Genomic DNA, 18,678 nt, shown 5'->3' with positions numbered 1-18,678 from the left:
AGGTTTATGCCCAAACTGCCCTCCAAAGAGTTTGCCCCACTTTATAATTCCATTAAGAGAGTCAGAGAGACTTCCCTGATGGTTGAACGGCTGACTGCACCCTTTTACTGCAGGGGCACAGGTTTGATCCCTGGTTGGGGGACTAAGATCCCACATGCCCCAGAGCAAATAGTCTGGTGTGCCACAACTACCGAGCCAGAGTACCACAGCCAGAGAACGCATGCCGACCAAGACCTGACACAGCCAAATATTTAAAAAAGAAGAAGAAGAAGATACAGTGCAGATTTGGGAGGCGACTTGCTAACCTTGCCAGTTTTTCTGCTTTCCCTGCTAGAACTCCCAGCCACGTGGGAGTACAAATCCATGTTAGCAGCGGTCTGCAAAGAGTTCTTCCAGGAAAAACCATCAGGTTTACAAGTAGAATTTTGCATACTGATAAAGAACAACTCCTAGACCATCATTTTGAAAATGGTCTCCTGAAAAATATCCTCAAATGTTTGTAACATGAAAATACTTTGTGGTGTAAGAGTATGTCCTGTGGTTAAATGATGACTTGGGATATTCATGGAGTTTTGTAATGCACCGTGTATTTTGGGTCTTTTTAAAGTGTATTTATATTATTGTTTTATTTTTATTTATTTATTTTTTAAATTTTTATTTTTACTTTATTTTGCTTTACAATACTGTATTGGTTTTGCCATACATTGACATGAAAAACATGGATACTATCATGTAAGAAACGAATTGCCAGTCTGTGTTCGATATATTATTGTTTTTTAAAAACTGTGTTTATTTTTGGCTGTGCTGGGTCTCGCTGCTGCACGGGCTTGTCCCTAATTGTGGAGGGTGGCGGGGGCTGCTCTCCCGCTACATTGCATGGGCTCTCACCGCAGAGGCTGCTCTTGCTGCAGAGCAGGGCTCTAGGGGCACAGGCTCAGAAGTCAGCCTAGGGGCTTTAGTTGTTCCTCAGCATGTGGAATCTCCCCAGATCAGGGCTCGAACTCATGTCCCCTGCATCGGCAGGCAGATTCTTATCCCCTGTACCACCAGGAAAGTCCCGATTTATCATTTAAAGAAACTTTTTTTCCACTCTGCTTTAAATAAAGCAGATTTTTTTTTTAAATGTGCAGTTATATACCTACACTTGTTAACAAGTTTTTGGCTGAATGAAATTTAAGTAAAAATTATCCTACAAAATTAGTCCATGAAAATTCTATAAACATCAAGTTTCAGACTCCAGGAAAATATAAAGAACTCACCAATGCATGTGGGTGGTTCTGACCACTGTCCATTTCTGCACGTCACAGTCAGGTTCCCCCGGAGCTCATAGAAAGATTGGCAGCGGTACTGGACCACCGACCCTGGAGAGTATGCTGATAAGGGGAAGGAGGTGATGTCTCCATTGTCAATAGGCGGAGGCAGCCCACAATATTGTGCAGACTCTGGAAGATGACATGCAAGTGTTAAAAAAATATTAGTATTGCAGTATAAATGGAATAAAGTGAGTTCCATATATCATATCTTCAATATCTTATTTACATGATGTTCAAGAGTCCAAATAGCTCATTATAAAATTTCTATCATGCAACCTGATAACTGGAATACAACTATAATGCTTTCTTTCACCCTAAAATAAAACACACACAAAATGAGTATTAAGCATACATCAGGGCACGCTTGTGTGGTCAGTCTCTACAGTCGTGTCCGACAGTTTGCAACCCAATGGACCATAGCCCGCCAGGCTCTGTCCATGGGATTCTCCAGGCAAGAATACTGGAGTGGGTTGCCATGCCCTCCTCCGGGGGATCTTCCTGACCCAGGGACCGAGCCCATCATCTCCTGCATCGCAGGTGGATTCTTTACCGCTGAGCCACCGGGAAGCCCATATATAAGGTTATGTAAGTATTAAAAACTGTTTTTATTTAAAGCCTGATGGACTAGTGAATAAACCTCTGGTCTATTTCACCTTTCCCCATACAAATGTTTAATTACAGAGGAAAGGTAAAAATAAGTAACTCCCTTCCCATTTTTATTCTCTGGGGCAACTGTTACTGTTATGCAAACAACATGGAGCTATCAGTTATGGTCATGAACTTTTAATTTTACTGAAATGACTTGTAGACATACTCTTCAGTGTTTACTTTTTTAACTCCAAATAATAGCATGGGCCTCTTTCTCTGTCCATCACGTTTCAACTCATGTTAAGATCGGCTGGAATAAGTTCCATGGTACTGAGTGATCTCCCTACACGGTCACAGAAGGTACAGATACGGAGGGACCGACTCAGACAGCTGATCACAAATAATTTGTTCTCTCTCCTCTTTCATTTCTTGTCCCTGCTCTTTTCTCAAACCAACTCCATGTGGACTTTGGATTCTATATCCTCTACACCAGCAAAGGCCCTGCCCCATGAACTGTCCTCTTTCTGCTGTGTCACCAGTGTCTCCTCTGCTGAATCTGTAACCAGCATAGAAATGCACTGAAAAAGCCACAGCTTCATCAGATAAAAGCAAAGTTACCCATGATTTTCAGGTAGCTAAATCCACTGCTGTTGTTGTTTTTTCATCTCTATCTCCATTTACTTCCCTTCCTCCTAGTTAAAATCTTTTAATCGGAAGAAAATTGCTTTACAATGTTGTGCTGGTTTCTGCCAGACAACACAAATCGGCCATGATGATACATATATCGCCTCCTTTTTGAGCCTCCCTTGCCCGCAACCCACTGCTCTAGGTCATCACAGAGCACCAGGCTAGGCTCTTTGTTAAATCCGCTGTTCAATTCTCAGGCATCTTGCCTAGTCCTAAGCAGTCTTTGAAATGTTTGCCTTCCTGTCAAATAACATTTTAAAATAAGTTACTTTTTTTAACTTATGCCGTTGGCGTTGCTTCTGGGACACCAGTTGTGGTGCTGTGATTTCTAAAAAGAAGCAAACACTTGGTCTGACTCCTGTTTCTTGCACAGAGCTCTGGAAACCCTTGGAATCTCCTAAAGATGGAAAGCAATCAAAGTGCCTTTTGTTCCATCAATGAGGTGATTTTTGGAAAGCCCTTCGATAACACAAGGATGCGCTGGTTGCCAGGAGAACCACCATGTGAAGGCTGAAACTTTCAGTCCCACCCTGACCTGCAGGGAGGGCAGAGGGGCTGGAGGTCAAATCCATCACCCATGGCCACAGATGTGATCAATGGTGCCAACGTACTGAAGCTTCCATAACTCCCCAAAAGACAGGGTCCACAGGGCTTCCCGTGGGAAGATGCGGGAAGAGCCACGCCTGGAGGGGGCATGGCAGCTCTGCACCCTTCCCCACACTTTGTCCTGAGCATAGCTTTCATCTGGCTGTTCCCGAGGTGTCCTTTTTTATAATAAATGGTGATCTAGTGAGTAGACTGCTTCTGAGTGTGGTGAGATGCTCCAGCAAAGTAATGGAACCCAAGGAGAGGGTCATAGAAAACTTCATCTATACCTGGTCGGTCAGAAGCACAGGTCACAACCTGGACATGCAACCGGCATCTGAACTGGGGCCGCAGGGAGCAGTCTTGTAAGACTGGGTCCTTAGCCTGTGAGATCCGAGGCTGTCTCTGGGTAGACAGTGTCAGAACTGAGTCCAATTGTAGGGCACTTGCTTGTAGAATGAGGAGTAGCACCCCCACATTGCAATTGGGTCCTGGAATTATTTTAGCAACCTTCCCTAGTTTATCTCCTGCAACCTTGTTTGGCTGCTCCTCTTTGCCCACCTCTTTCTCTCTTGTTTAGATATGTAAACTCTTCATGTGTTCCCAGCCCATCCCAAAGCTTTCATATCATCTCTCCAGCAGCAATTACCAAATTCAAACCCTAGCCTTGACCACTCTCAGATTGCCCGCTCTACATCTTAACGCTGGATATTGAATAATTCTAATGAATAGAATCGAGTTTCCAGTGAAGGTCTCAAATCCGTTTCTTCTCTGGTCACTGTTGGAGATACATCTCAGAGAAACAGTTTAAAACATGGGCAGAATTGGGTAACTAGATGACAATTTAATGCTTCAGAATATTGTGTAATAAATAGGTCATAAGGTTTTTTCCTGTTCTTTAGATAAAGCAAAGATTTATCTCTTTTCAAACAACATTATTTAGAAACAAATACTGACCTACACAGAGTGGTAAGGACTGCCATTGTCCACTTTTGCACACAAGTTCTTTTGCTTCCAGAAATGCATAATTTTCTTTACAGAGAACAGTGACCTTTTCTCCTTCCTGATAATTCACTGTGGTTAGCATGTTCTGAGCATTAGGAATCTGAGGTGGAGGTGGGCACAGTTGTATCTTTTTTCCTACAAAAAAATTGTATTATTTGATTAATAAAAGCTAAGGAAAAACAGCTCAACAAGATGACATTTCAGTGTAATGGGACATCCAATAACTAACTCTCTCTCTCCCTTTCTCTGCATACACACACACACACACACACACACACACACACACATATATATATATATATATACATATAGTGTATATAACGCTGGGCTTCCCTGGTGGCTCAGTGGTTTAAGAATCCGCCTGCCAGTGAAGGAGATTTGGGTTCGATCCCTGGGTCAGGAAGATCCTCCGGGAGGGTACGGCAACCCACTCCAGTATTCTTGCCTGGAGTATCCCATGGACAGAGGAGGCTGGCGGGCTACAGTCCATGGGGTCGCAAAGAGTCAAACACGACTTGGCACCTAAACTACAACAACATATACTGTGCTATAGTAATACCTGTATTTTATGTTAACATAGTTTTTGGTTTAAAAAGCGCGTCTGTGTTATAATAATTGATTTAAAATTTCTCAGGTGCCCCTACTCACTATGCTGTCAGTACTCTTGCATAATTTTTCAAATTAACCCTTGCAATTTTTTCTAGCTAACCCACATGATTCAAGGAAGCTATGTGCATGTGATTCAAACATGTTAGAACAACAACAAAAAAAATTTAAATAGCAACAGTAATGACAGAACCAGCCAAGGCTTCCCTTGACCATCTATTCTTTTATTTCTATTTTACATTTATTTTTTAATTGAAGGATAATTTTTTAAAGAATTCTGTTGGTTTCTGCCAACATCAATATGAATCAGCCATAGGTATACATATGTCCCCTCTCTCTTGAACCTCCCTCTAGAGATGTATGGAGTTCGTGACACGGAGACTTACAATACCATATGTAAAATAGATAGCCAGTGGGAATTTGCTGTCTGACCCAAGGAACTCAAACAGAGGCTCTGTAACAACCTAGAGGGGTGGGGTGTGGGGAAGGAGATGGGAGGGAGGGTCAAAATCTGCGTTTTCATCATCTGCATTTTCTTCTAAACAGAACAGTGCCTGCTGGTGGATGTGGCTAGAATGCCTCTGTCTGAGTAGGAATTAACTCTGTTTTGGTCAGTGGACTTGTTCTTAGGGAAACACTGTAAATGGTCACCTTAACGCCGGAGCACTGTGGTTAGAGCTGCAGGCCCACCTCCTGACCAGGACTTGCGGGGGTGCCCTGCTTCGGCGCATCCCGCCCCCAGGGCACAGGCTGCTGTCAAGTGCTGCTTCTCTGCAAATAAAGATTTGTGTTTTTTTTACTGCACCACGTAGCTTACAGGATCTTAGTTCCGCAGCCAGAGATTTGAACCTTTGCCCTCAGCAGTGAAAGTGCAGACTCCTAACCACCGGATCACCAGGGAAGTCCCTAAATTTCTTTACTTTAAAAAATGGTATTCTCCTATTTCCCTAAATTTGTATTTTCATCTACTTTTTTGGTTGCAGAATACTTTTTTCAGACTTCTCACCATTCTTCTTAATTAGAGTAAATTTGGTTAGACAGGTCTGCTTAATCTTTTCAAGAATTAGTTTTACTTACGGAATCAACTGTAAGTAAAATATTCTATTTCATTCACTTCCTTCTGCCTTTACTTTGATTATTCCTTTCTCTTCTTAATATCTGGAATGTATGTTTTCCCCTAGCTATATATTTATTTAATATATATATACACACACACATACACGTTTATTTTTTCCTAAAAAATATGCATTTAAGGCTCTGAATGTCACTCTAAACTTTGTTTATTGTGCATCTCATAGGTTTTACTGTATGTTTATAATTATAATACACTTCTTAGTATTTTAAATACTATTCCATTAGGTTATTTGGAAGTAAATTATTTCACAAAATGAAAGATAGAAGAGGAGGTCAATTTCATTATTACTTTTAAATATTACTTCTTTGTGGTTATGAAACTGATCTATTGAGTCTTAATACTGGGAATGTAACAGTGAACTATACATAGCTGGTTAATTTAAGTAAACATTCCACAGGCATATAACAAGTTCTTGAAACTCTCAGAATAGTCACTTCCTAATATAAAAAAATAAAAATATGTTGAAAAATAAAATATTTAATAAAAATGAAAAATTTTAGTTGTTTTAGACAAATTATAGTTAACTTATCTTCTTAAAATCATTATTTAAATTTAATTATATATTCAAATATTTTTCTCTTTCACAATTTCTAATGCCATCATACCCAGAAAGTTTTTAAGGTTTTTATTGAATTTGTTACAATATTGCTTCTGCTTTATGTTTTGGTTTCTTGGCCCTGAGGCATGCGGGATCTTAGATCCTGGACCGGGTTAGGAACCCATATTCCCAGCATTGGAAAGCAAAGTCTTGACCACTGCACCACTAGCTAAGTCCCAGCCATTATACTCTTCCGTTAGGAGTTAGTATTCCATCATGTATATTTGATATGATCTCTTTCGAAATGAGTCTTTAAGTGGTAAATTTTCTTAGTCTGTCCTACATTTCAAATTCTTTTTATTCCATAATCATCAATGAGTATAATATTGGTATATAGAAAAACTGGCCACCAGTTACCTTCTCTAAGCACCTGCCAGGCTCCGCTGTCCATGGTTACGAGCAGTTTCTAACTACCTTCCAATTTTATGGTTATATATCACAGTAAATAATTTAATTTAAAAGCATGTTAATTTCAAGAGCATTTTTCTGGTAAAGAAGCAAAGGATCTACAAAGTCTTTCAAATAACTCTTACCTAGGCAGTCTGGTTCAGGGTCCCACTTCCCGTTGATGCAGACTGTCTGTATGTATGTACTCTTCCCAGCACATTTGTAACTTACTCTGGCATTGTGATTAAATTCATGCATATATGAACTTAACTGTCCTCTTACATAAAACCTTGGTTTTTCACACCTCTTAAGTTGGTTTGTTGCTATTAAAAAAGGAAGACATCCGTACACAATAAGACTATTAAACAGAAACTAAGCAACATTTCAATAAAATATCTGAAGTATTTACAATATCATTAAATTATGCTTGATGCATTTACGTGTCATCCTATGAAATTATTCTTCATTTCATTGCATGAGGTAGGCTGTGCTGTCAAAAAAAGTAAAAGAAAGCAAAAAACTGTAGCCTGTGTTTGAATGACAAAAAAAAGGATCAGAAAGTCTTGGGAGATGAGAGTGCAAGATGGGCTGCTTAGGTCCAGGGGTTTGACTAAAGGTCAGTCCTCATGTAGCTACATTCAGCCTAATGCTTAAAGGCAAGAAAAGGTACCCACTAAATCATGCTGAAGAAATATTTTCAAAGCATTCAAGTAATAAAAAGAGATGATGCACGAATAAGTCTGTAGCAGTATCGTATTAATAAAGAGAGATAAATCTGGATGTTCCTTGAGGTTCAATTATTCCCACATTTCAGAAGCTTAGCAAAGACCCAGACTCAGTAAGTCAGAGCATGTGCTGGGGAGAACTTCCCTGATATAACACTTTGTTCTTCAGTCACCAAGTCGTGTCTGACTCTTTTCAACCCCATGGACTGCAGCACGCCAGCCCTCCCCTGTGGACCCTCAAAACAAGCACTTCCAAAGGTCTCTTGCTTGTGGAGGTGGTTTTTAGCATTACGCTTCCCCTGCTTTTGTCCGCAAATACATAGATTGCTATGGGACCTTCCCCTTCGTGTGTCAAAGGATGGAATAATGAAACATGGAGGGTTCTGCTTCTTCTCTGCTGATAAGTCCTTTTTCTCCATTGCTGCTGCTGCTGCTGAAGTCGCTTCAGTCGTGTCCGACTCTGTGCGACCCCATAGACGGCAGCCCACCAGGCTCTGCCATCCCTGGGATTCTCCAGGCAAGAACACTGGAGTGGGTTGCCATTTCCTTCTCCAATTAATTCTCCATTAATTTTTCTCCATTAATTCCTACTTTAAATGGACCCCAAGTGATGCTGCTGATTGGAGGTCTGCGTCTCGCTTCTACATGATTGGTGACTGTGAGCGCATACAGTTTACACCTTTCTGAGGATGGGAGACAGCTCCTCTCAGGGGGTAATCACGGAGGGCCAGTGACCAGGCTGCCAGACTCAAAGGGGTTCAGCAGCTAACCCCGGGAGTTTTCATCCCCAGGAGTAAGGGGGCCAGTTGATGATCCAAAAGCCAAGGAGATGGGGAAGGAGTGGCCTGGGTGATCTACTTTAGAATCTGAAAGAGCAGCAACAGAGAATCTGCTAGTCTTTAAAGTTCAAATGTAAAGACTTTACTATACTGAGATTGCTGGAAATGGAACAAAGGAGGCCAGGATCTGACTTTGCTGGGCTTCCCTAGTGGCTCAGCGGTAAAGAGTCCATCAGCAATGCAGGAGACTTGGGTTTAGTCCCTGGGTTGGGAAGATCCCCTGGAGGAGGAAATGGCAACCCACTCCGGTATTCTTGTCTGGGAAATTCCATGGACAGAGGAGACTGGCAGGCTACAGTTCCTGGGGTCACAAAGAGTCAGACACTACTGAGCAACTGACTTTGTCAGGAAAAAACTGGCAAACACTTTGGCATTGTAGCTGAAAGTCCAAAGACTGCTGGGATGCAAGGGAATAGAGCAGACAGACAAAAGAAAAACTTAGAATAAAGCTCATGGCTTCTGTGGAGGAAACATGTAAGCAAGCTAATCTGAAAATCTGGGATAGAGTTAAGGGAATTAGGAAAACAGGAAGAGCAGAGATGAGGCCTGGGTCCTGGTCTCTCTCTCTCTAAGAGGAGACTCCAAACACCCCACAATGTACTATAACTCAGGCAGCTGCTGCTGCTGCTAAGTCGCTTCAGTCGTGTCTGACTCTGTGCGACCCCATAGACAGCAGCCCACCAGGCTCCCCCGTCCCTGGGATACTCCAGGCAAGAACATTGGAGTGGGTATAACTCAGGCTACATAATCATTATTTTGGTTCTTATTTTGGGTCCAAACAGAGGTATTTTCCAGGCTGATGCAATGAAATAAAAAAAGATCAGATAGTAATTATTTATAGAAATGTTCAGATGCTCAGCTGTGTCCGACCCTTTGCAACCCTAACCCTATGGACTGTAACCCTCCAGGCTCCTCTGTCCATGGGATTTCCCAGGAAGAATATTGGAGTGGGTTGCTATTTCCTTCTCCAAGGGATCTTCCTGACCAAGGGATTGAATTAGTGTCTCTTAAGTCTTTGGCATGTGAATTCTTTACCACTAGCACCACCTTGGAAGCCCATTTATAGAAATAAAAAAAATCCACATTTATTCTGGGAACTAATATGGGAATCCAGCAAGGTTGCTGAAAAGAAAATTGACATTAAAAAATCTGTTATTATCTTGCATATAATAGTATAATGATTCAAATATATAAGGTAATAAAAGGTCCTATTTACCAATAAAACCTCAAAGAGACTAGTGAAGAAACTTATGCAGAAAATGGTATTAATGAGAAATCTATAAAACATATGTAGAAAATTAACATAAGACCTGAATGCACAGGTTGATGTACTCAGCTAAAAGGTCAAGTAAAGATTTACAGCCTCCCTATGTCTCTGAGAAAGCCTAGACTAACAGAAAGGAGGGTGCAGGGGTGTGATGTAAGAAAGAAGGCTAGCACCACATGGACCGCATCCTAGAGGAGGAGCCTTTGCAATGCCAACCAAAGGCTATTGCGAACGAGTTGCTGACACATAATCTTAAAATGCTTTAAATCTACACAAACTGAAGTGGTTACCAAGGCTCCGAATTAGGCTCTGGGTCCACGCACATGGGCTCTGCTATTCTGGTACTTTACAATCTAAACAGGAAGACAAGTGTCTTAGGTTCAAGACATGGAATAAACCTTATATAATAAATGTGCAGGCAGATAGCACAGTGGAGAAGCTCTATCACTCTACTGGAGTTTCAGGATGAGACTGTGGGTAGAGGAAAATGAACCAGGAAAGATGAGAGAATTTTGAGTTGAGTCTTGAAGGTGATCTCCATTTTACATGTGATTAAAATGGAGAAAAACATCCCAGGAAAAGAGTAAAGAGGGAGGAGAGGCCCAGAGTTTTCAGAAAACATGGCTTTGAAAGTTTGCAACTGGAAGGTTCGTATGTAGGGGACTTATGTACCCTTATATCTATTGTTACATTGCATTGTGGAATCACACTTTAAATTTCTACCCTAGTTTATGTAAGACAGTATCCTGCTGTACAGATGCGCTGTCATTTACTCAGCCAATCCTCTTCGCCTCTACCATCTCCCAAGCCCTTGCCTTCCTCCACTCAGTAACTGTTCTTATCTGTCCACGCGATGCCAACCCCTGCATGCAAACTGTACTACTATACTTTTCAAGGTACTCTGTTGTTTTCTTTAAAAAGAAAGAAAGAAAGAAAGAAAGCATGGCTTTCCAGAAGCTTAAAAAAGCAATCCGTCTGCATAGCTTCATCACGTGGTGAAGGTGGGATGGAGCAGAAGATAGCTGGAAAAAGCAGTCTGGAATTCATCTGAAGCAGAGGTTGCAAATGTTCTTGATACACAGATACTAAGTGTCTCAGTAATTTTGCACAATATTCGTAGATCAAAGGAAATCCTTAACCATTCAGTTTATTAAGTAATTAAGAGCAAGCAATAAGTGTCTTACCTCCTAATAATTTAATATCTGGTGGGCACCAGCATGTGCTGCTTTAAATATATTTATTGATTTTTAAAAGTTATAAACAATCAAATGTAAAATGGAGAAACATATACTCACCAACACACTTAGGAAGCTCGGTCCATATTCCATCAATACAAGTAACTGTAGTATTCCCAATCATTGTATATGCATTTCTGCAACTTAACACCACTGAAACTCCATGTCGATAGGGAGGGACAGAGGGCTGGCTATAGCCATTCTCAAGCTGAGGCATAAATCTACACGCTTTCCCCGGTTCTAAAAAAATGTCATGAAAAATATGCTTTACCTTTAAAATATTTTATCTTTTTACATATGTATTTATACATACAAACAAAGTAGAAGTAACTGTCCTGTTTAAACATGAACATCTATTTACCAACACATGTGGGCAGGGTTGTCCATTCTCCATCCATACATTGTATTTTCTTAGGCCCCTTCATTACAAAGTTAGGGCTGCAATCGTATTCCACCATTTCACTGTGTTCGTATTTTTCTTGTTTTACGTGTTTCGGTTTGCCATTGGGCAGTTGAGGAGGTTGACCACAGGACCGCACTTGCCCTAACACGAAATAAACTGTGTAAATAATGCTTAAATAGTCTTAAATATTGCAAGTAACGGAGTTCCGATTTTGTTTCATCTAGAACTAAATTACATTTATACCACGTTCTTATTTTTTTCAGGTTTGCTTTTACAGTGTGTATAGGGTATTGACTATTCTCTTTCTCAAATTTTGAGTTTTTAGTAAGAATAATTCTGAATAAATTAAAGAAGAAAAATGCATAATGAACACATATAGTGATCACCTAGATATATAAATGTTACATTTTGCACAGTTTGCTGAACTTAATTTTTTGTGAAGTCATTTAAAATAAATGATAAACAGTGAGATTTTACTTCTAAATTCTTCAGACTCCCTATATAAGAAATAAGGACATTTACTTACATTTATAAAATATCTTATTATATTTCTTCAAACTAGCAATAGTGTTTACTATAATCTTTTATTCTTTCTATATCCAAATATCCTGGTTGTCCTCAAATACCAATATATTACAAGTTATTTATTATAGAACCAGGCTGTTACATAAATATCAAGTACATGGTATGATACACACATACACTTTATGACATATTTATAAACACCTGGGCTTCCAGGATGGCTCAGTGCTTAAGAATTCACCTGCCAAGCAGGAGACGTGGGTTTGATCTCTGGGTCAGGAGGATTCCCCTGGGGAAGGAAATGACAACCCACTCCAGTATTCCTGCCTGGGGAATCTGATGGACATAGGAGCCTGGCGGGCTACAGTAATGGGGTCGCAAAGAGTCAGACATGACTTAGCAATTAAACAGCAGCATAAACACTAAAATAATTTGATCAAAAACTTGATGAAAATGATGTCATCTGAAGCAAGTCACAAATTGTCATTGTTTTATATTGAGTAAACCATTTTTACAATGATTTAATTATTCTCTTAATAAAAATATAACAAGTGCCAAGTAATACTTTTTAAATTATATTTTTAACAACACTAAGGAGAAAAAACACTAGCACTTCTTCACCTCAGCTACAATATTTTGATCTTTAAAATCCCTTTATATATTTCAAAACACGAGGTAGAATTACCCCTTGACAAAAATAATTTATAAACAAGCTATGCAACTCAATTACATGGTCTATCGCCCCTCCTCCTGCATTTTTTGCAGTTTGTCAGATTATAAATACAAGAGCCAATAAAATACATGGATTTAATATAAAAATCTAATTCTTATTTCATCAATGCTAAAATAAACATTGACCTTTGCATGTTGGAAAATTAGGTGACCATCCAAATTGGTAGCATTGAACTGAATCCGGCCCAACTCTTTTAAGTCTTTGTCTGCAGGAAAATTTCAGCACATCTCCAACTTTGTATTTTTCTTGCTTTGGATAAACATCTACATTTGCTTCTAAAAATGGAAGATGACATTCTATTTCTAAAAGTAGAATTAAAGTAAATGAATACATGTGAAATAATCACTGCAAAAATGAAGTTAACATTTTCAATGTAAAAATAAGATTCAGGGAGCTTCACATACAGAGCAGCATATATTCTTGCCTTTTAAAAGATTTATATTCAGCAAGTATGTGTTGGAAAAACTAGTCAGTTGAGCATCCAGGTAAAATTTTGTATAAGAGTCTCTTTAGGATTGTTATAGACAAGTTCTGAGAAGTTACTTATAAATTATTAATATTTACTTTGTTTAGTTAATAATAAAAACTTAACTTTTATAATTTACTTATAGAATAAGAATAATGTTCAGTCAAAGGACATGAAAATCCATCTTTTGAGAAATAAAAATTAAAATATAATGTATTTCACTACACTTTCACATAAAAGATGATAATTATGTTTAAAAAGTAGATAGCTGGAATGCCTGAATAAAACATATCTAATACATTTTAAGCAGGATGGAACATTAAAATGCAATTCTTAATTTTATAAATAAGGAACTAAATATCAAAACTTTTTCAAAAACGCATGGCTAAGTTGCCTCTAGGTTTTCTGAATCTTTCCATTATACCCTGTAAAATGTAAAATACTGTATTACTTGTTAAATATTAACAGAAACCTCAATTCAATAAAGCCAGGAGACCAGAAGTTTCTCATGCTCCATGAAGATAGCCGAGCCCAACAGGAAGAAGAAAGGCTCTTCTTTCCTGCAAGGACTCAGCCAATGAAAAGCCACTGTCTACATAGCCCTCCCGCTTCCTTTTCTTCTCTATAAAAAAATTCTCCTTCTCTTGCCATGCAGGGACTTGCATGTGACTCTTCATGGTTGCAGATGCCAAGTTGAAATTCTCTGCTGATCCCAAATAAACTCATTGCTGGAAAAATAACTGACGCCCATTTATTTCAGGTCAACCTACATGTATGGAAAAACTAAACCATTGTGAATACCTTCTGATTCAATTAGAAATGGATATATAAATGAATATATGTGTGTAGCTTTCTCTTTTAACCTTCTATTTTTAAAGGTTCATTTATAAGATTCTATATTGCAATTCACATGTAAAAATATAAAGGACAATCAAGACAAAACAAGCACTCTCAATAGATAAGGCACACATCAAAAAAGTATAGCGGAGTATCTTCTAATTAAATAATCTCAGAAATATTTAATCTACCCAGTTTCATGTATTGTTATTGTCAATTTAGTGGAGTTCTCCATTCCATTCCAGTCCATGGAGTTCTCCAAGCCAGAATACTGGAGTGGGTAGCCTTTCCCTTCTCTAGGGGATCTTCCCAACCCAGGGATCAAACCCAGGTCTCCCACATTGCGGGTGGATTCTTTACCAGCTGAGCTATCAGGGAAACTTTTTCTAGAAAGCCTACTAAAAAGAAACCTATCCATCATTGTTTTTATTTTCCAGAGAAGCAAGTTCTTACCACGGCATGTGGGCAAATGGGACCAGCCGTCTTCACCGCACACTATGGAGTCTGTGGTGCGTCCATCTTGGTTTTCATAGCCTGCGTGGCATTCGTAGTTCAGCCTGTCATTGAGCTGAAACCATGTGACATCACTCTTGACTCTGGCATTCACTAATACTGGCCTGTCACAGGACTCTGGGGCAAATTAAAAATCAAAATTTTATTTCTACTTCCAAGCACACAACAAGCCAACACTGACCTTCAATGATCACTGCTGCTGCTGCTGCTGCTAAGTCGCTTCCGTCGTGTCTGACTCTGTGTGACCCCATAGACGGCAGCCCACCAAGCTCCTCTGTCCCTGGGATTCTCCAGGCAAGAACGCTGGAGTGGGTTGCCATTTCCTTCTCCAGTGCATGAAAGTGAAAGTGAAGTCGCTCAGTCGTGCCCTACTCTTAGCGACCCCATGGACTGCAGCCTACCAGGCTTCTCCGTCCGTGGGATTTTCCAGGCAAGAGTACTGGAGTGGGTTCTGATAAATAAATGTCCTGATAGAAATCACCAGTAATAAAAATTTAATAAAAATTGGTTTTAGTTACATTTTCCTTATATATCTATTTCCGGGTAAGTTTTTCTTTAAAATATATATTATATATTTTCTATTATATTATGTATTATATAATATATGTCTTATATATTATATATAAATATATAAATAATATATAATGATTGTAAATATATATATATATATATATATATATATATATATATATATATATATATATATATGGGCTTCCCAGTTGGTGCTAGTGGTAAAGAACCTGCCTGCTAATATTGGAAACTGAGACACTGGTTTGATTCCTGGGGCAGGAAGATCCCCTGGGAGAGGACATGGCAACCCACTCCAGTATTCTTGCCTGGAGAATCCCATGGACAAAGGTACCTTGTAGGCTACAGTCCCTAGGGTCCCAAAGAGTCGGATATGACTGAAGCAACTTAACACATATATATGTAGTTCTATCAGCTACCGTATATATTCTAATGAAAGTGAAAGTGAAGTCTCTCAGTCGTGTCTGACTCTTTGCAACCCCATGGACTGTAGCCCACCAGACTCCTCCATCCATGGGATTTTCCAGGCAAGAGTACTGGAGTGGGTTGCCATTTCCTTCTCCAGAGGATCTTCCTGACCCAGGGGTCGAACCAGGGTCTCCCGCATTGTCATCAGACGCGTTACCGTCTGAGCTACCATGGAAGTCCATAGGGAAGGAATCTCAAAATTATGAGACCAGTTCTTATATGGTAATTGGTATACTGATCTCTTCCCCCTCAGGAGAGAGAGGAAGGTCCCTAAGTATTCACTACTCTGGAATGTCAGCAAATAACCCTAGACAGATGCCCCTAAATCTTGCTGTACGTGCAAACTGCTTCTAACTTCCAAGGTGTCTCTGCTGTTTAATTATCCTTTACCCGGGTCTGCCAGTGGTCTTTGTTCAGAAAGCCTGGACCACCAGGGATGTGAAGCTGTTCCTGGGAAACTGTCTTCTAATACCATGTTCTAATGAACTTACTGAAGTAGAAAAAGCTTGTAGAAGAATGTAAGCAGTGTAAATTCAGAAAATTATTACAAAATCAACACACCTCTATAATTACCCTCCAGGTAAAAAAAGAGAGTATTACTCACATTTTCAAAGTCTTTTATGACCCCTTCCAATCACTAACCCACTTTCCCGACTTCAAACACCTTGAAATAATTTCACCTAATAATTTTGAAACTTTAATTTTTTAAACTTCATTTTTTCACATTTACTAGCATCAGTGTTGTTTTTGTAATTAGCTCCAGTTTATTCCATTATTTTATTGCTTTAATGTATCCAATTTCTAAAAGTTAAGTACATGTTTAAAGAAGAGGAGCAGCCAGTGGTAACTGGTTCTTCTGATATAATTACTAAAAAGTAAAAACTGTGTTTACTTGCACATTCTTTTCTTCATTATCAAATTCTCTAAAAATCACTGTTACATAAATAAGTCAAAAATGGCCCCTGTGTTGTCTGCTTCTTTATCCCTGGCTGATCATTCACAAAAATGATCAAAAGTTATGACCAACCTAGATAGCATATTCAAAAGCAGAGACATTACCTTGCCGACTAAGGTCCGTCTAGTCAAGGCTATGGTTTTTCCAGTAGTCATGTATGGATGTGAGAGTTGGACTGTGAAGAAGGCTGAGCGCCAAAGAATTGATGCTTTTGAACTGTGGTGTTGGAGAAGACTCTTGAGAGTCCCTTGGACTGCAAGGAGATCCAACCAGTCCATTCTGAAGGAGATCAGCCCTGGGATTTCTTTGGAGGGAATGATGCTAAAGCTGAAACTCCTGTACTTTGGCCACCTCATGCGAAGAGTTGACTCATTGGAAAAGACTCTGATGCTGGGAGGGATTAGGGGCTAAAGAAGAAGGGGATGACAGAGGATGAGATGGCTGGATGGCATCACTGACTCGATGGACACTAGTCTGAGTGAACTCCGGGAGTTGGTGATGGACAGGGAGGCCTGGCGTGCTGTGATTCATGGGGTCGCAAAAAGTTGGACACGACTGAGCGACTGAACTGAACTGATAATTCACCAAGACAGCTGGCACCAAATGCAAATTTTTACACATCCAGTTGCTTAAAATAAATTTCATATTTATTTTATAAAAATATGAGAATAATATAAGCACATTTTCATCATTTGGAGAGCTCCTCTGCCTAAGAAAAGTGAAAGTTTTAGTCCCTCAGTCTTGTCTGACTCTTTGCAAACCCATGGATTGTGTAGCCCACCAGGCTCCTCTGTCCATAAGATTTCCCAGGCAAGAATACTAGAGTGAGTTGCCATTTCCTTCTCCAGGGGTTCTTCCTGACCCAGGGATCAAACTCAGGTCTCCTGCATTCAGGCAGATTCTTGACCATCTGAGCCACCAACGCAGCCCTATATAACTTCAAATTCTACCAAATTAAAGGTTTTTTCCTGTGCCTCCTAACTTGATTATAGAGTACTGATTTATCATTTTGTATCCCTAAGAAAACCTGTAACAATAAGAAATCCATTGTTAATGTAAGTTTCCCAGAAACCAGAACCTGAAACCCACCCATACCTCTCAAATATTCACAAATTACAAGAATTTCTAGACCTATTCCTTCTCTGAGCATCAGATGATGGATTGAAAAGAGTTCAGTATTCGTGTCCTTGGACCACTACACCATGGATGAAGCTTGTTCCTTGGACTCACGACTTATATTAAAAGGAACAAGTAATCAACTACAGGAGACTGAGAATTTGAAGAGAATTTGAAACCCAAAGATCTCAGCCTCAAATAAATTCAGCTTTGCCTGAAGCTCTGTAATGGTGTAGGACATGGCAACCCACTCCGGTACTTTTGCCTGGAAAATCCTGGGCACAGAGGAGCCTGGTGGCTACAGCCCGTAAGGTTGCAAAGAGTCAGAGATGACTGAGCATGCAGGTGTGAAGCTTTATAAATCTAATTAGGGGTTGTTGTTTTTTTTCCATTTTCAAAATAATGGCATTTATTCTAGGGGAAAAAAAAATAGGCTTAAGAGAAGGATTATCTCCTTTGGAGACATGGAAAAACATAACCAAAGAAGTTAAATCAATGCGGTATAGAAGTATTCCTGTATTTTATCAATATATTTTTAAAAAATGAGTTTGACATCATTTTACATGGTGCCATCTAATCTCTGAAGACGCAAAAAGAAAAGTTGGAGTAAACTTCCACGTTGTGGGTTCAGAAAGATGCATAGTAAAGTATAAAATTACTTACTAATACAAGTGGGTTGACTTGACCATCCACCTTGCAAACATCGAACTGTCCCTGAAGTTTTCCCATCTGCTGTCATGTATCCTGGTTTACACTTATATTGTGTTTCTTTATTTACAGAATAAGCATATTCTGACTCAGAAAAAAACCCATTGGCAACTACAATATCTGTTTTTAAACATTTTTCTGAAAAAAAGGAAAATATGAAAATTTATTAAGATTTTTCATAATAAATCAATGAATATGACTATAAAAAGAAAAACATAAAGCCTTTCAGGAAAACCACAGCCTAGAACTATTCTTGCAACCCACATTTTTAGTTTGTTAAACCTCAAAGAAAATATTTTAGGAAACTATATAAAATATTTTACATAGAATAAGGCACATTAAAAATAAATGTGTTGCTCTAGAAAAAGCAAGGAAAGAACTCTGACCAGAGAGTTTTGGTATGCCCAAGAGAAATCCAATTCAGTTATTTAATAATTTCCTGTAAAGAATTATGAATGA

General features: G+C 39.2%; 1 protein-coding gene across 2 annotated transcripts in view; it reads right to left on the bottom strand.

The window, feature by feature from the left end:
- The window catches only part of LOC138415722 (complement factor H-related protein 5-like), a 28,314-nt gene that overhangs the window by 2,359 nt on the left and 7,277 nt on the right, over positions 1-18,678 (bottom strand). Inside the window, exons 4-11 of one of the 2 annotated variants that reach the window (XM_069544131.1) lie at positions 18,175-18,357; positions 14,385-14,561; positions 12,754-12,930; positions 11,332-11,514; positions 11,031-11,210; positions 7,051-7,227; positions 4,131-4,313; positions 1,260-1,442 (exon numbers count right to left, since the gene is read on the bottom strand). In XM_069544131.1, the coding sequence (XP_069400232.1) occupies positions 1,260-1,442; positions 4,131-4,313; positions 7,051-7,227; positions 11,031-11,210; positions 11,332-11,514; positions 12,754-12,930; positions 14,385-14,561; positions 18,175-18,357 (1,443 nt within the window). The remainder of the gene's footprint in view (positions 1-1,259; positions 1,443-4,130; positions 4,314-7,050; positions 7,228-11,030; positions 11,211-11,331; positions 11,515-12,753; positions 12,931-14,384; positions 14,562-18,174; positions 18,358-18,678) is intronic. The other variant, XM_069544132.1, reaches the window with a different exon arrangement.

This window comes from Ovis canadensis, chromosome 12 (genome assembly GCF_042477335.2).
Source record: "Ovis canadensis isolate MfBH-ARS-UI-01 breed Bighorn chromosome 12, ARS-UI_OviCan_v2, whole genome shotgun sequence".
In the NCBI taxonomy this organism is placed as follows: domain Eukaryota; kingdom Metazoa; phylum Chordata; class Mammalia; order Artiodactyla; family Bovidae; genus Ovis; species Ovis canadensis.
Note: the sequence above shows the minus strand (reverse complement) of the source record. Positions and strands in the feature narration are given on the sequence as shown.